The 20,088-nt window shown below is 39.5% G+C and overlaps 1 protein-coding gene across 3 annotated transcripts in view; it reads left to right on the top strand.

Moving 5' to 3' along the window:
* DIP2B (disco interacting protein 2 homolog B) overlaps positions 1 to 20,088 on the top strand; it is a 231,097-nt gene that overhangs the window by 134,964 nt on the left and 76,045 nt on the right. For all 3 annotated transcript variants that reach the window (XM_018047794.1, XM_018047792.1, XM_018047793.1), the window contains exons 3-4: positions 825 to 953; positions 15,370 to 15,495. In XM_018047794.1, coding sequence (XP_017903283.1) covers positions 825 to 953; positions 15,370 to 15,495 — 255 coding nt within the window. The remainder of the gene's footprint in view (positions 1 to 824; positions 954 to 15,369; positions 15,496 to 20,088) is intronic.

Below are 20,088 nucleotides of genomic sequence, written 5' to 3'. Positions count from 1 at the left end.
ACATATAAGGGATGCCATATGGTATTTCTCCTTCTCTGACTTGAATATGGCACTCTCTGTGTCCATCCATGTTGTTGCAAATGGCAGTGGCATGATTTTATTCCTTTTAATGGCCGAGTGATATTCCACTGTGTCTGTGTACCACGTCTTCCTTAGCTGCTCCTCTTCTGATGGACATTAGGTTGTTTCCATGTCTTGGCTGTTGTAAACAGTGCTGCGATGAACTGGTGCATGTATCCTTTTGAATCATGTTTTTCTCCAGATATATGCCCAGGAATAGGATTGCAGTCTTCCCCATATTCCTGATGTGAAACAGTAAATGTTGGGAGGACAGAATGTGGGGACAGGCCAGGGACTGGAAAGGGTTAAGTTTGGTGATGCCTTCGTTTGGAAGAGGGGCTAGTAAGACTTGACTTGAACCTGTGTTTGCACAGTAAGCACTCTAGTTTTGTTTTAATGACATGTTTATTTGGAGTAACTTATGGTAGGGAGACTAACGCTTCCCAAGCTGTGTTTTCTGCAACTGTACAGGATTAGGGGGTCATGTACACCCCACCATATCCCCCATCCTCCCAGTTTGTGGAGTCTCTCCTTTTCACCTACTTACATCTCCCATCACCTGTTGACAGTTCCGTTGTCAAGACAATGTTCTGTTTTGTTTTAGTCTGGATGTCTTTGTGTTTTTTTTTTAACGTATGTGTATTGAATACTACTACTGTAGATGGGTAGTATTACCTACCTCAGAGTGTTGTGGAAATGCTGTAAAGTGCTCAGAAAATGTTAGTTATTATTGTTATAACCATTTTCAAAACTTCCTTTTTTAGAAACTGATGCATCAGTACAGAAAGAACACAGAAACCAAACACCTGCTCCATCTGCAGCTCCAACTTCCGCTCCTTCTAAGTATCATCGAAGTCGATCTGGGGGAGCCAGGGATGAACGATACCGATCAGGTGAGAGGGAATGGAAAGTTACTGCTGGAATAGTTGCTACCAATGTAGTGTGAACTGTACATCCTGAGAGCTCCTAATGTTTATTTTTTTCTCCTGAAGTGCCAACAGGTCTGTATTAATTCATTCATCAGCCATTTGTTGAGTACTTGTTACATGCCAGATGTAGTAGGTACTCTTATTTGCTGGGGTTATAGCCCCAAATAAAACATGTCTGCCCTCAAGGCCAGCAGGGGAGCCAGGCAAGTACAAAGGCAGTGTGAATAAATAAATAAGAAAGCAGAGGGCAGGGGTCTCCTGAGATGGTACTAGGAAAGCTCAGTAGACTCTCTTGGAAGAGGCAGGTCTTTCTGTGTTTTTCAGGGCTATTGATTAGTCTCTTGACTCATGGAGTTGGAACAGAAACTTAACAGTGAAATTTCAGATTGGTAAACCCATAAAAAAGCAAAGAGGAATTGATGAGCCCCTTGATGAAAGTGAAAGCAAGTGAAAAAGCTGGCTTAAAACTCAACATTCAAAAAACGAAGATCATGGCAACCGGTCCCATCACTTCATGGTAAATAGATGGGGAAACAGTGAGAGACTTTATTTTGGGGGGCTCCAAAATCACTGCAGATGGTGACTGCAGCCATGAAATTAAAAGACGCTTGCTCCTTGGAAGAAACGCTATAACAAACCTAGACAGCATATTAAAAAGCAGAGACATTACTTTGCTGACAAAGGTCCATCTAGTCAAAGCTATGATTTTCCAGTAGTCATGTATGGATGTGAGAGTTGGACTATAAAGAAAGCTGAGCACCAAAGAAGTGATGGTTTTGAACTGTGGTGTTGGAGAAGATTCTTGAGAGTCCCTTGGGCTGCACAGAAACCAAACCACTCAGTCCTAAAGGAAATCAGTCCTGAATATTCTTTGGAAGGACTGAGGCTGAAGCTAAAACTCCAATACTTTGGCCCCCTGATACGAAGAACTGACTCCTTAGAAAAGACCCTGATGCTGGGAAAGATTGAAGGTGGGAGGAGAAGGGGTCTACAGAGGATGAGGTGGTTGGATGACATCACCGATTTGATGGACATTAGTTTGAGCAAGCTCTGGGAATTGGTGATGGACAGGGAAGCCTGGTGTGTGGCAGTCCATGGGGTTGCAAAGAGTTGGACATGACTGAGTGACTGAACTGACCTGAAACCCATAAACTTAATTTCTTCTCACCCAGAAAATACCCATGGTAAAAGAAAAGGCGATGTGTTGTGGCTGGCTGTGGGGGCACACTCCAGCTACGCCACGTCCAGCACTGACAAGCAGAAGTGAATCACAGGCCTCAGGGCGTGTGGCATAGGAAGCCCGTCCCACATCCGTCTACTGTCCTGTGCGCTAGGATAGTCTCTGTAGCACAGTTACTGTTTTAAGAACCAGCAGAATTAAGCCAGAAGACTAACTGGAATGTTATTTTACTTTCTCCAGAATTTTTTTTCCCCCCTGTTACCAACCAAGGTTACCTTATCCTTTTCTTGAATTGAAAAACAGGGTGTGTATCACACCCTCAAGAAAACGGCTTTAGAGGAAATGAGGAAAAGCACAGTTATTTTATGAGCTGCAATTATTAGATACGTATTTTCACACACTGGAAGAAAGGAAGGAGTGAAAAGTATTCGGTCAGAAAAATATTCTGTTACATGCCACACAGAATTTTCCTTTGTACCTACCTACCCTGGGGCTGATTGACAAGAGGCTTTCTCTGAGGCTAAGAATCTGAACCATGTCATGGCAGACAAAGTTAGGGAAATAATATCAGATAGTAAACCTGGAAATAGTTCATTATGGCTGAAGCCTAGAAAGCAAGGACCCAGAAAGAGGTGGGCGATGAAGCTGGAAAGATGATCAGCGGGCAAATCTTGAGGAATCTTGAATACCACTGAAGAATTTTTAGCAGAGCAGGAACACAGATTTGTAATTTGTTTGTTCTAGTAGCGTGGGCCAGCTGCACAGAGCCTAGCACATGTAAGAGTTAAATACGTGTTTTGGAGAAAGGAAGGCATAAAAGTAGTATTCATTAGGGCATGAATCAGAGGGAGGTAAGGCTGGATTTGGAAAAGCTAATCAGCGGCTCCTGTTTGTCGCCAAGCCCCCAGGTGGGTTCCCCAGCGCCCGGTGTTGCCTTTAGAGGCTGGGGCTCAGGTGCGGCAGTAGTGAGTTCTCACCAGCCTGGAAGGCTTTTAGCTGCTATAGCACTCACCCCAGGCCTGCTGGGAAGTTTTTTGCTTGTTCTTACAGCATTTAACAAAAAAGTTAGTAAGGAACCCCAAAGACGATTCTCTACACTCTGTGTCCGAGGTGATTACACAGAGAAAAAAGTCTTTAGTGAGCTCATTCAGTAGAGTAAAATTCTGACCTTCACCTTTGTTGTTTAGTCACTAAGTCACGTGCAGTTCTTTTGAGACCCCTGGCCTGTGCCTGCCAGGCTTCTGTCCAGGGGATTTCTCAGGCAAGAATACTGGAGTGGGTTGCCGTTTCTTTCTCCTGGGGATCTCCCGACCCAGAGATCAAACCTGTGTTTCCTGCATTGCAGGCGGATTCTTTACCACTGAGCCAGTAAAACCCAAGTATCTTTTCCATCAGTACTTTCAGACTTAGCCCAGTATCAGAAAGTGTAGTCTGAATCATACACAGGTTAGCAGACTGTGGAGACTCTTGGTTAGGTGCCAGGGTATTGAGGAGGGTTCAGTAGTTGGGTTTTGGATATTTGTGTCGCTGGGACTTAGCCAGGGGGAGTAGTACTGAGGAGGCCAGAGAGGAGGTAGAGTAGGGAACAAAGGCGATTTGAAAACCCTGAAGATAATAAAAGTTCTGCAGTGCTCTTATGAGGAGGAACATGAAAGAGGAGGCCTGCAAGCATGAATTTTGGCTGAAAATGACATTTTTAAAAGTAGAAGGAAATGCCTAACTAAATAGCAGAGAAAAACTCAGTGCACACTGCAAATTCTGGCTTCCATGAGTAAGAAGATGAACTGAACTGAACTGAACAGTAGCTGCAGAAATAGAGCAAAGAAGTTGTAGAAATTTATCAGAGTTGAACTTCACCTCTTTGCTACTCCATTCATAGGAAGGCTTATATTTACATGTCACATGCAAAATTAACAAGAATGGAGGGTATATTTAGGAAAAATTATAAGCATTCAGATTAAAGTACACAGAAAGGGCTTGCCATTGATTTCCGTGAGTGTAACTTGAAACTCCTCTCTTATTTGGTAGAGGCTTGTTAACACCTACAACATCTCAACCAGTCATAATCGAACTTAGTATTTCATGTTTCAGACATGGTATAAAGAGCTTACATTTATTCAGAGTTTAGATTTTCTGACCTGATTGTATTCTTTGTGCTTAGGCAAAAGGGTCTGACATTTCAAATGCACTTATTTAGTACCTCCTTTTTCTGCCCATCAAAGCAGGATGCAATTTTCTACACATATGTTTTGTGGTCCCAATTTTGTAGAAAATACACAATTAATTTCTGAGATGGAAAGTGATTGGTGTCATTGTGACAATTTCTTCAATGTTAATCTTTTCAGTAGTTAGCCACCTCAAACAAAACAACAAAAACAAAAAAAGGACTTTTAAAGAGTAGCTGTATCACCTTACTGAGCTCTAGCACTTACTTAGTGCTAGAAAATGAAACCCAACTTTCCCATGCTCCTGGCAGAGATGTCCGAAGTCAGCTGCGTCTGGGGACTGAACTTCGGAAGTGATTTCTCTATCAAATGATCAAGATGAATTGTATGTTGGCTGAAGGAGTCAAATCCAGTTACAAGAGCTGCCTGTTCTTATCGATGAGAGACTTTGCTAATGCAGTAACTGGACATCTCCTTTTTGACACAGGTGTAGGGGCCAGGGCTTATCGTGCTAGAAAATAAATGAGTGGTTTGATATGTTCCGTGTTCTGATGCTGCAAGTCCTGTGGCAGAGAAGAACATGCTCTGTATTAATTATCCAGACGTCCTGGGCCTTCTAAAGTTGACTAATGTGAATAAGTCCCTAGTTTTCTCAGTTTGCTCTCGCATGTTTTATGTCTCATGCAGCAATACTTTTGGAAGTGTAGTATTTTTAGTTAATAAGTGTGAGCATTTGATGTGCTGTTGTTCTGTTGAGAAAGAGCTTTTTCTCAGTATGCGCAATTAGTCATTCGTTTTCCAAGACAGCTAAGAACCATGGTTTCATCTAATATGAGAAGGGCACTTTTCACATTTTAGCATACCTGAAATCAGGATATCTTATTTTTTTAATCCTGGAGAATATCTTTTATATATCATGGCATCGTAGATTCAGTAAAATATGTCTATCTTGATTCAACTAAATAAGTAAACCTTCAGTTCAGTTCATTCGCTCAGTTGTGTCCGACTCTTTGCAACCCCATGAATCGCAGCACACCAGGCCTCCCTGTCCATCACCAACTCCAAAAAAAAAAAAAAAAAAAAAAAAAAAAAAAAAAAAAAAAAAAAAAAAAAAAAAAAAAAAAAAAAAAAAAAAAAAAAAAAAAAAAAAAGTCCATCACCAACTCCCGGAGTTCACTCAGACTCGCGTCCATCGAGTCCGTGATGCCATCCAGCCATCTCATCCTCTGTCGTCCCCTTCTCCTCCTGCCCACAATCCCTCCCAGCATCAGAGTCTTTTCCAAGGAGTCAACTCTTCACATGAGGTGGCCAAAGCACTGGAGCTTCAGCTTTAGCATCAGTCCTTCCAAAGAAATCCCAGGGCTGATCTCCTTCAGAATGGACTGGTTAGAGACACTAAAATAGTATAAAAATATAAATAATATAAAGTACTTCAAATATAAAAAAAAAAAAAAATATAAATGCCATATAAAGCTACTTCAAATTACTGCTACTTTTAAGGAAGTAGTAGTATTAAGCTACTTCCTTAAAAGTAGCAGTGCAAGAGTTTGGCACTGTCTTTTAAACTTTAAATATTCATACATGTTTACCCAGAAATGCTACTTCTAGGAATTTGCACATACACGTATACAAAAAAATATATATACAAAAATGTTTGTTATAGTATTGTTCATTATAAGTACAGTGATAAGTTATAGTAGGTCCACATAGTAGAATTCAATGAAAACTAATGGTCCTATGAAGTCTCATAGGAAAACGAGGTAGATTTATTTGTGCAAATATGGACAGACGTACAAAATACATTGTTAAGTAATAAATGCAAGATAGTATGTAGCACATGATGCATAATTTATGCATGTTAGTACTGTTATATATATTATGAAGTACATAGGGGTAGAAATTGGAATAATTATATACCAAACTACAGGCTTCCCTTGTGGCTCAGCTTAAAGAATCCGCCCGCAATGCAGGAGACCTGGGTTCAGTCCTTGGATTGGGAAGATCCCCTGGAGAAGGGAACGGCTACCCACTCTAGTATTCTAGCCTGGAGAATTCCATGGACTATACAGTTGCAAAGAGTTGGACATGACTGAGCGACTTTCACTTTCAACTGTTCTAGCTACTGAGGTGGCCTTATTTCTGGGATGTGTATGTATATTAATTTTTTCCATTTTTGTTGTGGTAAAATATACATATAACAAAATCTGTATCAATTTTAAACAAAAATTAACAAAGATGGTTTTCTATTTTTTAAATTGTGGTATAACTGACATATGACATTAGTTTCAGGTATATAGCGTAATGATTTGATATTTGTACGTGTTGTGAAGTGATGATCCTAGTAGGTCTCATTAACATCTGCCACCATTCAAAGTTAAAAAAATTGTTTTTTCTTGTTACAAGAGGACTTTTTAAAAAATTTTATTTTTAATTGGAGGATAATTGCTTTACAATATTGTGTTGGTTTCTGCCATATAACAATGTGAATCAGCCGTGCGTATACATATGTTTCCTCCCTCTTGAGCCTCCCTCTCTTACCCTAAGAGGACCTTTAAGATCTACTCTCTCAACATCTTTCAGATGTGCAATACAGTACTATTAATTATAGTCATCATGCTATACATTCCATCCCATGGCTTATTTATTTTATAACTGGAAGTTTATAAAAGATAGGGTCTTTTTGATTTTCATTTTTGCTTTTTGAGAAATTCAGGCAAGGCTTTGTATATTGGGACTTGTGCTACAGCTTAAGGGAGCAAAAACAATGTAAAAGATAGTTTTAAAGTGATATCCATGGATAAAATATTTAAAGCCTTACGTCCATTGTTCTTCCTGATTTTTGCTCTAAGTGTGGATTCTTTTGACTTAATGCTGGAAGCTAAATGCAGCAATAAGTACTTCTGTCAACTTAATTGAAAACTAACTTTCTCTGTCCAAGTATGTTCTCTGGTACAGCGACTTTTGCCAAGGTGGCTGCCACTAGCACACCAGGACCATTTTATTTCTTTATTAATACACTTCCTCATACCAGGAAAGATAAATTCAGTTCAGTTCAGTTTAAGCAAGCATCTGTTGTAGACCTCCTACAAGTTGAGCACAGTTTCAGTGCTAGAGAAACACAGATGAAAACACAGGAAACCTTTGTATAAGGTATAGTCGGCAGAGAAGAGGGATTGACAGAGGAAGGAGCCTGAATACCAGGCCCTGTTGAGGGCAGGATTTGTGGAGGTGGCAAAGTCTGAGCCATTTTGAAGAATGAATAGCTGTTTGCTATATAGATATTCTAAACTAAAGAAATGTAATTGGTAAAAGCAGGGGAATGTGAAATGCAGAATTTCACTGCTCCTCCCCACCAGCACATACAGTAGTGTCAAAATTAATGTGATATGCTAATGTTCCAGAACTTAATAGTTGCTGCCTCTGCTGTAATTAAAAATGGCGAAGTGGTCAGTACCTTAGAAATTGGTAAAAATGGCATGACTACTAATAGGTTTACAGATAACTCCTTGAACTGTATGTCTCTACTTAAATGACTCAGTCCACCCACACATCTGCGTTTCAATCTGTCCATATCTGTCTGTCTGCCTGCCTATCTATAGTAATGTCCTAGCAGGTAAGGGCACTGGGTGTTTGTTCTGCCCCTGGTCCCTGAAGCCCAGCTGTGCCACTTTTGTACCATGTCTTAACTACTTCATAACAACAAGCCAAGAATAGGAGCAACTACTTAAAATATGTAAAGTAGCATTTTCCACTTATCTTTTTGGAAAAGATGAAAAAACATGGCCCATTATTATCCATAGATGTGGGGAAATGGACATTCTCCCATCTTGTTGGTAGAAATGTTATTTCTTTTATTACTAATGAGATTGGACCTTTTGGAATATGCTTATTTTCCATTTGTGGCTTCTTCTGTAAACCACTTGTCCATTGCCTAAACCTGCTTTTTCTAAATTGAATTTTTTTTTTCTTATATTTTTGTATGAGTTTTACTAGTCCTAGGGATACTGATATTTAAATTTACTAGAGGTAGTAACCAAAAAAAAAGAAGAAAAGACAGATCAATTAGAGGTATAAGAATTAGAAAAGAAGAAGGAAAACTGTATTTGCAGTTGATAATTCATTTAGAAAACCCAGGAGAATTGATGGCAAAAGTAACTTAATGAAATAGTTATATCAAGTAGCAAGATATGAAATTAGTGCAGAAATCAGTAGCCTTCATATTTGCTCATAATAACTAGTTGAAAGATGTGTTGGTAGAGCAAACCTCATTTACAAAAGTAATAAAATAAAACATATTTAGGTATAAACTTCAGGAATGTATAAAACCTTTATGATGGAAACTTTAGAACATCCTGAATGACACACAGTAGGCGTGATAAATGGAAAGTCATCCCTTATTCTTAGATAGGATGATTCAATATCACAAAGATGTTAAGACTCCAAAAATTATAATTTTAATCCAATCCCAGTAAAAACACTATCGAATTTATTTATGGAGCTAGAAAAAATATTTTTGAAGTTCAATTTGAAAAGTAAACACGTAAGACTAGCTAGGAAACACTCAGAAAACCTACGAGAGTGACTAGATATGTCTTAATATCTAGCAACATACTCCAAAGACTGTAATTAAAACAGTGTGGTATGACACACAAATTGGCAGACAGACCATTGGAATAGAATAGCAAGTTCAGAAATAGACTGAAGTACATCTGGGGTTTAGTATATGATAAAGATAGCATCGCAAATCACTTGGGTGAGAAAGTACTTTTTGATAAATTATGCTACAACAACTGGAGAAAAATTAGGTAAACCTATTATCTCACACCAGATATGAGCAAAAACTTCAAATGGATCAAGGATCTTTATGTAAAAAAGAAACCATATAAGTACCTAAAGAAAATATTAGTCAATTTTTAAAATAATCTAAGGTTATGAAAAGCCTATGAGAAGACTTTCTAAGACTGAAAATCCAGATGTATTAGAAGATACAGAAAAGAAATGTTTATTGTGGTAAAAACACATGAATTTACTCTTAGAATTTTTTAGTGTATATTATATTGTTAACTGTATGCACATTGTTATACAACAGCTCTTTGGAACCTTTGCATCTTGCATGACTGAAACGTTATATCCATTGATCAATAATTTCTTCTTGCCCCAGTCTCTGCCAACCACTATTTTGCTCCCTATACCTATGAATTTGAGTACTTAGATACCTCTTAAAAGTGGTATACATTAGGGGTTTTGTGTGTGTGTGTGTGACTGGCTTATTTCCCTTAGCATGTCAAAGTTTCCTTTTTTAAGGCTGAAGAATATTCCACCCTTAATACATAATGTAGTATGTATATACTACATTTTTTTAATCCATTCGTGGACATTAAGTTGTTTCCACATCTTGGCCATTGTGAATAATGCTGCAGTGAACACAGATGTGTAAATATCACTTTAAGACTCTGCCTTCAGTTCTTTTGGATGTATACCCAAAAGTAAGATTGTTGTGGGTAGTTCTGGTTTCAGTTTTCTGTGGAACCTCCATAGTGCTTTCCATAGCAGCACTAACATTTTACAGTCCTGCTAACAGTGCATGCAGGTTCCACTTTCTCCACATCTCTGTCAACATTTGTGATTTTCCTTTTTTTGTTTTAAGTGGCCATTTGTCTTCTTTGGAGAAATATATATCAGTTCAATTCCCTTGCCCATTTAAAATTGAGTTCTTTGAGATCTTACTGTGATCGAGTTGTAGAAGTTCTTTGTATATTCTAGACAGTAGCTCCTTACTCAGTGCATGATTTGCGAATATGTTCTCCCATTCCCCGAGTTGCCTTTTCACTGTTGTTTCCTTTGTTATGCGGAAGTTTTAAAGTTTGATATAGTCCTAGTTCTGTTTTCAGCTTTTGTTGCTTGTGCTATTGGTGTCACATTCAAGAAATTATTACATTCCAAGGTCATAACGTGTTTTTCCCTAAGAATTTTATAGTTTCAGGTCTTATGTCTAGATCTTTAATCCATTTTGATTAATTTCTGTGTATGGTGAAAGATAAGGATCCAGCTTCATTCTTTTTTACATACAGATATTCCAGTTTTTCCATCACCATTTGTTTCTATCAAGGCTGTCATTTTCCCATTGTATAGTCTTGACCCCCTTGTTGAAGACTGTTCAGCTGTGTACGCCAGAATAATTTCTGGGCTCTTTGTTCTGTTTCATTGCTCTATATGTATGTCTGGATGCCAGTGTCAGTCTTAGTTACTATAACTTTGTAATATGTTTTGAAATAAGGTAGAGGGAAGCCTTTAGCTTTGTTGTTCTTTCTCATGATTGTTTTGGCTCTTTGGGGTCCTTTGAGATTCCACATGCATTTAGGAATTTTATTTTCTATTTCTTAAAAAAATGTCATTAAGATTTTGACAGAAATTGCATTAAATCTCTAGATCGCTTTGGGTAATATGGATGTTTTAACAATATTAAGTCTTGCAGTCCTTAATGGACTTAATGTCAATCATGAAGTGTCTTTCCACTGATTTGTCTTCTTTCTTTCATCAGTGTCTCATATTGTACAAATCTTTCACCTCCTTGGTTGTATTTATTCCTAAGTGTTTTGTTCTTTTTGATGCTATTGTAAATTTTTACTTTTCTTTTCAGATGATTCATTGTTATTGTTCAGAAACACAACTGATTTTTGTATGTTGATTTTTCTATCTTGCAATTGCTGAATTTGTTTGTGAGTTCTGACAGTCTTTGTGTGTGAGATCTTTAGGGTTTCCTACATATAACATCATGTCATCTGTAAACAGAAACAATTTTACTACTTCTTTTTCAACTTCAGTTCAGTTTAGTTCAGTCGCTCAGTCGTGTCTGACTCTTTGTGACACCATGAACCGCAGCACACCAGGCCTCCCTGTCTGTCACCAACTCCCGGAGTTCATCCAAACCCATGTCCATCGAGTCAGTGATGCCATCCAACCATCTCATCCTCTGTCGTCCCCTTCTCCTCCTGCCCTCAATCTTTCCCAGCATCAGGGTCTTTTCCAATGAGTCAGCTCTTCGCATCAGGTGGCCAAAGTATTGGAGCTTCAGCTTCAGCATCAGTCCTTCCAATGAATATTCAGAACTGATTTCCTTTAAGATGGACTGGTTTGATCTCCTTGTTGTTCAAGGAACTTTCAAAAGTCTTCCCCAGCACCACAGTTTGAAAGCATCAATTCTTCGGCACTCAGCCTTCTTTATGGTCCAGCTCTCACATCCATACATGACTACTGGAAAAACCATAGGTTTGACTGTATATATATATATATATATATGAACCTTTGTCAGCAAAGCGATGTTTCTGCTTTTGAATATACTGTCTCGGTTTGTCATAGCTTTTCTTCCAAGGAGCAAGCGTCTTTTAATTTCATGGCTCCAGTCACCATCTGCAGTGATTTTTCCTCTAATCCTTGTTATTTCCTTCTTTTGCTAACTTAGGTTTTATTTTGTTCTTTTTTTGAGTTCGTTCAGTTGTGCGTTTAGGTTACTGACTCGAGATTTTCCATAAAATATTTAAAAAAACCCACAAACTTTTGCATGGCAGCAAACCACTGCAAACAATAGCAAAAGATAAACAACAAACTGAAAGAAAATATTTCTAACATTTCTCAGAGATAAAGGGCCAATATCTTTTATATATGAAGAATTTTTAAAAATCAAGGGAAAAGACTAAGACCCCCAATGGAAAAATGAAGTGCTGTGAACATTTACTTCACTTTCAAACAAATATTAAATGGCTCTTAAAATCCTCTGTAAAGATGTTTAATATCAGTAATGATTTTTTTTTAAAGTGCAGATTTAAAGTATACCGAGGTGCCATTTCTCAGCCACTGAAGTGGCAACAGTGAAAAGATAGATAATATACTTTGAAGGCAAGTCAGTGGGGAAGCAGGCTCTCTTATACATTGCTGATAGTACTACAGTATGATAAAGCTCTTTCAGAGGGGAATTTGGAAAGATGTAACAAAATTTAAACTGTATTTGACTTTTGACTTAGGAGTCTCATTTGTAGGAATTTATCCTGAAGATATAGTCTCATCAGCATAGAAGTGTATTTGCACAAAGCTGTTTGTTGTATCGTTATTTGTAATTGTAAAATATTCCCACACATAGGACAACAATTGAATAAACTGTAGTATACAATGAAGTGCTATATATGCTACTTTAAAAAAAGAATGAAGATCTCTAGTAGCTGATACAAAATGAATTCCAGGATATATTGTTAAGTGAAAAAAGCATAGTGCAAAAAAGTACATATTGTATGCTACCTTGTGTGTATGAAAGGCAGGGATATGGAAAAAATATGGTTATTTTTTGCGCAAAGAAATACAGGCAGGATAAATCAACAAGGAGTTTGGTTACCTATAGTGAGTGAGTGGATTTGAGGTAAAAGTGGCTGTTGTGTGGTAGGTACCTACCTAGTGTGTGGGTTTTTCACACCCATCAGTTCTCCAGTTCTCTGCAGGTAGCAACTCACTGTCCTGCAATTTAATTCATTTCTAATATTAACTACCTGCAGTTAGTGGAGACCCCACAGACTCATTTCCACAAGACTGCCCCTACCTTTGGGCTCCCTCGGTGGCTCAGATGGTTAAGTGTCTGCCTGCAATGCAGAAGACGTGAGTTTGATACCTGGGTTGGGAAGATCCCCTGGAAAAGGAAGTGGCCAATCACAAGTACAGACCTTCCTTGACATACAGTGGGGTTACATGCCGATAAACCTATCATAAGCTGAAAATATTCTAAGTTGAAATGTATTTAATTGGACACCTGATGCACAGAGCTGACTCAATGGAAAAGACCCTGATCCTGGGAAAGATTGAGGGCAGGAGCAGAAGGTGGTGATAGAAGATGAGATGGTCGGATGGTATCACTGACCCAATGGATATGAGTTTGAGCAAAATCTGAGATGGTGAAGGACAGGGAAGCCTGGCATGCAGTTCTTGAGGTTGCAGAGAGTTGGACACAGCTCATTGACTCAACATACAACAACAATCTACTGAATATCATAGCTTAGCCTTGTCTGCCTTAAATGTGCTCAGGACACTTACATTAGCCTACAGTTGGGCAAATGGAATGGCTGTATGTTTACAGAATGGTTTTAAGTGTATCAGCCATCTGTGATTGTGTGGCTGACTGGGAGCCATAGCTTGCTGCTACTGCCTAGCATCATAAGAGAGAATCATATCCAGGAAAAAATAATTGAAAATTCAAAGTACAGTTTCTATTAAATGTGTATTGCTTTTATACCATTGTAAAGTTAAAAAAAAAAAAAGAAATCACTAATTGAATTGATCACAAGTTGGAGACCATCTATAGTGTTTCCACATTGCTTCCCTCTGGCCAGCTTGGCTATACGGGGTTGTTTAATTCAGCAGGTGGGATCTTAGTTCCTGGACTAGGGATCGAACTCATGCCTCCTGCATTGGGAGTGCAGAGTCTAAACCAGTGGACCACCAGGGAAGTCTCTGTTCAACTTGGCTCTAAATCAGAATTCCCACCACCCCCTCCTCAAGTTTCATTATTTGCTATAATGGCTCATTAAACTCAGGAAAATACTTAATGTTACCAGTTTACTATAAAGGATAGAAATGATCAACCAGATGAAGAGGCTTATAGGGCAAGGTGCAGAAGAGTCCCAAAAACAAGAGCTCCTGTCCCTGTGAAGCTTAAGGTACATTACCCTGCTGGTACAAAGATGTGTTCACCAACTCAGGAAGCTCTGCAGATCCCTTACTTTAGAAGGTTTTTTTTTTGTTTTTTTTTTTTTTTTTTTTAATGGAGACTCCATTACCTAGGCATGCTTGATTAAATAATTGGTCATTGGTGATTAGCTCAGTCCCCAGTCCCTTTCCTCTCTCTAGAGGATGGAGGGTAGGGCTGTAAGTTCTAAGCCTCTAATCATGACTTAGTCTGTTCTAGGGTACTGCTGTTCATGTGACTCCACTTTAGGAGCTGCAGTTTCTTGATTCAGTTTAAACTTACAGCCCCCTCCCCACCCCCACAAATGACCTGATTAGCTCAGCTCTTACAAGGGACAGGCTTTCAAGGATTATTTGCATATGTAGTTTGGGCCAGTTCCTTGAAAAGAGGGAATTTCTCTGAACCTGGAAGCCACCTCAGAAGGATCTGCCTCAGAAGGATTTGCTAAGAGTTTGTTGTTGTTGTTGTTGTTGTTTTAATCAAAGCACAGGGACTTCCGTGGTGGTCCAGTGGCTAAGACTTCGAACTCCCTGTGCAGGGGGTGGGGCTCGATCCCTGGTCAGGGAACTAGATTCCACATGCCACAACTAAGAGTTCACATGCCACAAGATCCCACATGCCTCAGCTGAGACCTGATGCAGCCAAATAAATAAAAATATATTAAAAAAAAAATCAAAGCACAGTCCAAAATACTGTGTATTATATTATCCTATTTTGTAGCAGTATAGATTGAGTTTTGGCGTGGGAGTGGAGAATCAAGAGTTTTCTCTGGATATGTTAATTTTGCGATCGTTGTTAGACATTCAAGTGAAGAGCTGTGTTCTTTTGTGGGCAGAGTGGCAAACAAGTACCCCTGGCGCTTGTATTTTCTACATCAGAATCAGCCCTTCTCTTCTGTGGTATAGAACTAAAGAGTGTCGGCTCCTTTCAGACAGTTAAGCAGATTCTGGGCTTGAACAGAGAGTGTCCTTTGGGTACCTGCATCACATGCATTCCATTCAGAGGTGGGGTTCCCAGCTGGCCCTGATGCATGTTAGATTCTTCCTCTGACTACACACCCAGCCCCCTCTCCATCAGCTTCTCTGCTGTGTTAAAGGGCCTTCTCATCGTTCTGGGCTTCATTTTCCTCTCACGTAAATTATCCTTGACTACTTCTTTGGTCTGTATTTCTTATTTGCTGTAACAGAAATGATAAATAAAAGTCACCTAAATATCGCCTTTTAACAGCTGAGGCAGTGATAGTTCAACTCAAAGAAGTAAACACTTTGAGAGCCAGGAGCTAATAAATGCAAATTTTTAATCTTTCAGATATCCACACAGAAGCAGTTCAAGCTGCACTGGCAAAGCATAAAGAACAGAAAATGGCTTTGCCCATGCCAACCAAAAGGCGGTCCACGTTTGTCCAGTCTCCTGCGGATGCCTGCACACCGCCTGGTAGGTTTATCAGAAGCTTTCTCTCTGACAGTTACTACTTTGATGTTTCTTAAGTTCTGCTTTTTCTTTTCTGAGGTAGGAGCTAGAACTCTGTCCTCGTCATCAGAAATGAGTACACACTGAAGGTGACAGGTTTTGATTATTGCATTGTAAACAGCACACAAAAAAGGCCTTAAGAGTAAAGCTGTTTTTTTTTTTTTTTTTTTAAATTCTGAAATTCCAGAATTTCCTTGCTCTAACCTCCAAACTCATGTAGTCATAAAGCCAAAGCTTAGGGTCTAAAAAATACCCTTCTGTGACTAAATAGCTATTCTTTATTGACATCCAGAATATGACCTAGAGTCATATATGTATGTCTTTAACAAATTTATACTCCTAATCAAATCCTTTATCTTTGCAACAGTCACAGAAGTCTGTGATCTCGGGACAAAATGTTTTTGTGTCATGAAAGAGAGCAGTCATGCAAAGTTATAATAAATCTAGAAAACATACATAAGTGTTTATGTGTGTGTTAATATATTTTGTATATGTTTATATTTCTTTAAGAATCCACTTTCTATAATTGAGTCAGGAGATAAGCCAAGAACTAAGAGGCCCATCGCCACCCTCCAGACTTGGAGGACTTACCACCCCCACCCTCACTACAAATTCATATTTGAAGAGTAACTGGAACACCTTTAAGTTGTCTTTTCCATTTGGAATCTTCCCCAAAGTTTTAAAAAATTCAGATGAAGTCTCAGAATCTCGATGTGTAGCCTCTGAGACTTAACAGTCCGTCTGTTTCAGAGCCTCAGTCTTGTGTCTGTTTCTCCACCGTCATGTTCCTGGTAATAAAATCTTTGGGGAAAAACGTTTCCTGAACTGTTTTGGTCTCAGCGACTTACCCTGTCTTTTGGGGGAGATTCCCAGGAAGGTTACATTGGTCGTGGTTGACTCTGATTCACAGCTGTCAAGTTGAGCTGTTCACACTGATCCTAGCCCCTGGCCTAGGTTTATATTAATAGTCTTCTCCTAGGTTCTGACTAACTTCTCAGAGCATCTGGGCGTGCTATGGGCTCCTTAACTGTGTGTGCTTTTTTTCTTTACATCTGTGGTGTCAACATGTTCCAAAGAGAAATAGCTCTGTGGCTTCAAGTGATCCTCAAAATGTAATGCAGGATACCTCTAGCAGACCGTCACAATGAGACGTTTTGTGCTGTAGTGGTGCATACTTCCAGCCCACTCGTTCAGAATCTTGGATGGCTTCCCTGTCGCATTAGTACAGCACCAGCCGGGTCCTCATGGACAAAGGGGGCTCTCAGTCTCACAGCTATTCCTTGCTGGCAGATTCTGGTGCAGCATGGCTGAAGGTTTGCCATTGTAGTAAATGGCAAAGGGTAGGGAGCAGCGCAGACTCCCAAGTCCTTAGACCCAGTCCTCCCCAGAACTGTGCTAAAGAAATGCAGCTATGAAGTAGTCTGCTCCCATGGCCGTGGGTGAAATGGGAGAGTGCAGCAAAGGATTATGAGAACACGCAGACGGAATGGAAACCTTTTCTGAAAGTCACTGCCTGAGGGGAATTCACCAACTCTAAATCAAGGCTGTTCATTGCTGAACAAGACCATAGTCCTGTGGAATTCAGTACAGGCTTCTATATCTCTAAACATGAATGTTCGACTCTGTCTGCAGCCTTAAAGATGTGGCATCGTTTTCTTGATTACCTGGTAGTCTTAATAATTTCATGATTGTAAAGATTCAGTCCTCTCTCTTAAGACCTTTATTCAGCAGAGCAGAGTAATAAGAAGGTTTCCTATTTATGTCCTGTTCCGGGAACTCTGAATGGTATGTGAGAGATGTTGATCCGCTTTTAGAGACATCAGTGTTGTCAAATAGAAGAGGGATTCTCTCCCAGCTCGAGCACCGAGAGCACCCCACGTAGCAGGTTCTCACCTGGCCCCCACAGAGAGCTGAGCCTCGCTGCACGTGATGCGCTTGTCCAGCAACAGCACACATGCCTGGAACCATCCTGCGTTCCAGGGTGAGGGGCTGTGGAGGGACGGTGTCATAAGGCTTCTCTCAGGACCTTTCCACTGGGGGGATGGAATTTGTCCTTCCCAAGTTAGGATAAGGGCTTCCCTGGTGGCTCAGGTGGTAAAGAGTCTGCCTGAAATGCAGGAGACCTGGGTTCTATCCCTGGGTCTGGAAGATCCCCTGGAAAAGGGAATTGCTACCCACTCCGGTATTCTTGCCTGGATATGGATTCCATTCTCTCCAAGCATCTGAGAGCCACCAGTTAGAGACTTGGCCATTGAACCTTAACCCTTTTATCACTGTCTCCCAGAACCTCTTACAGGCTAACCCAGGGAAGGCAGGTAGGGTTTATCTTGCCTTTTTACTAGCCCCCAAAACACTAAAGTTAGAGGAAATGCTGAAGCTGTGCTCAAGGGGTCAAGAGGAAGAGGAGAATTGATGTTAATTATTGATGGTTATGGGCTGATTTAAAAAAACAAAAACAGGTTCTAGGCAGCTATGAAAGTGACATGCTACTATTTTCTTTATAGAAAAATTGTGCCACTCTTGCAGGGCAAGACTAACCTCAGATTTCACGGTATTATAGTTACATTGTCCTTTGTGCACTGAGAGGCCACACCGCAAAACGTCACAAAACGTGTTTCTGCTCAGGGCCCTTCCTCTGCCCATGGTGTGCCAGGTGAACCTAGTTTCAGGGATACCTGCTAAAGCACACTGGCCAGTCGGCTTCTTAGAGACGCAACCAGCACATAACTGTGGGAGTCACTGAAGTGATGAAAATCTAGAGCTGCTTTTGGAGGGATTTAATAAGAAGAGTCTGGAAGTGAACCATGTCATAAATCCTGGTTTTGTTCGTAATCATATAATCTGGAAAATATGGTAAACACTTGGCATGAGAGCTGATTTGTCTTTTGTTCATAAAGCCTTCTCAAATAATAAAATGTCAGTCACCCTGAAACCCGCTTATTGATACCTGCACTGATTTCTATCTTGTGGATTGGAAAATCTAAATTCCCTAAGCTGGTAGCAGCCTGTGGTTCTTCCCGTGCCTGTGGCCTTTTTCATAGTCTTTTAGACTGTTTGAATTACTGCCATCCAGTTCCCTTTATGTGCTGAAGTCATTTACTAATGTCATGAGGCAGTTACCTCAGCACTTTCTCTGTAGGGCTTCTTTGTGTAATGCTATTACTCATTCATACAGATAAACAGAGTGCAAAAGCTACAGCATATATTTTTTTTCTCTAAGCTTTTTCTGCACCCATGTGGGCTTACCCTGCACTGCATTTTGAGGGTGCTCAGATGAACAAATAGACCACATAATGACCCCAAAGCACAGGAAGCTGTTTTGACTGGCTTACATAGAATGAAGCTTAAAACTTAGAGGTCTCTCTGAGTTTCTCTTACACGGGGCTCTGCTTGAAAGTGACTGTAGTAGTAATTCACAGGGCCAGTCACCGAGACATTTACCTCTCTGTATTTCTATATATGAAAACAATGTCCACGAACAGGCTGTAATATTGTTACAGTTTTAGCAAACTTTAATGATGCTATATGGAATTACAGGATGCAGAGGACTTTCATATACCAGTGGCTGCCCTGCCTCAGTTGTTCTGTTTAAGCAACTACTCTGTGAAGTGGGAAGTCCAGATTTCTTTAGAGATGAGGAAACAGACAAGCTTACAGTCACTAAGTGATTTATCCTAGGATTTAGCAATTATGTATCAGACTCATTGCTTGATTTTGTTTTTTACTCTTGGAAAGTTCTTTTTTGCTTAATAGATACTGCTGTATGCACAGTCCTGGAATGGGTATTATTCCAAACAAATTGAACAGCTGTTGCCTTCTGAGAGCTTATAGGCTAAAACACATTATTAGTCAGTTACTAACGTGGAGATATTCTAATTTTATTCAAAATCACAAAGTAAACAGAGATGGCAAATCAGACCTCTATAAATGTGCTATAATTAATAAATTTTGGATCTTTTAATAAAATGCTTTTGTTAGTACTGATATGAGTTATGAGCAGAGCTCCACAAGTACTTAGAAGTTTAGTATTCAATATTCTTTAAGCCAGAGCGCAATAAAAACCCAGTCTATCAGATTGAATTAGTTTATTTCACTAAGTGATTATAAAATTTCAAGTTTTCCAATAAACGTAATTTCATAGCTACCATTTCTTGAGTACCTCTGTGTACTAGTCAAAAGGCTAAGTGCTTAACATTTTTTCATCATTTGTTTTCTTGACGATTTTCTGTTTGATTTTACAGATGAGACAACAGATTTAAAGAGGCTCAATAATTTGCTCAGACATCTAGTTCTAGCTGTGTGGTCAGTTAGACAATCTGAAAACTCTCTCTTAGAAAGAGGGAAAAGAAAATTTCTCTTTAGTCCTAGGTAGAATATAATCAGCTTCCTTTTAAATACATGCAGAAGTGAGAGATGTAGAGAATGATCACTGAAAATCAGTGTGGTTAGATGGGGCTGACTTTGGCTGTCCTAGGGAGGAGAAGAGACCATCAACAAAGGACCTAAATTTTAATTACCGTAAGAGTAGGAAAGATAAAACCTCAGACATATATAAGG

The sequence above is a fragment of the Capra hircus genome, chromosome 5, assembly GCF_001704415.2.
Source record: "Capra hircus breed San Clemente chromosome 5, ASM170441v1, whole genome shotgun sequence".
Classification (NCBI taxonomy): domain Eukaryota; kingdom Metazoa; phylum Chordata; class Mammalia; order Artiodactyla; family Bovidae; genus Capra; species Capra hircus.
The sequence above is the reverse complement of the archived record's forward strand: the minus strand, read 5'-3'. Positions and strand labels throughout refer to the sequence as shown.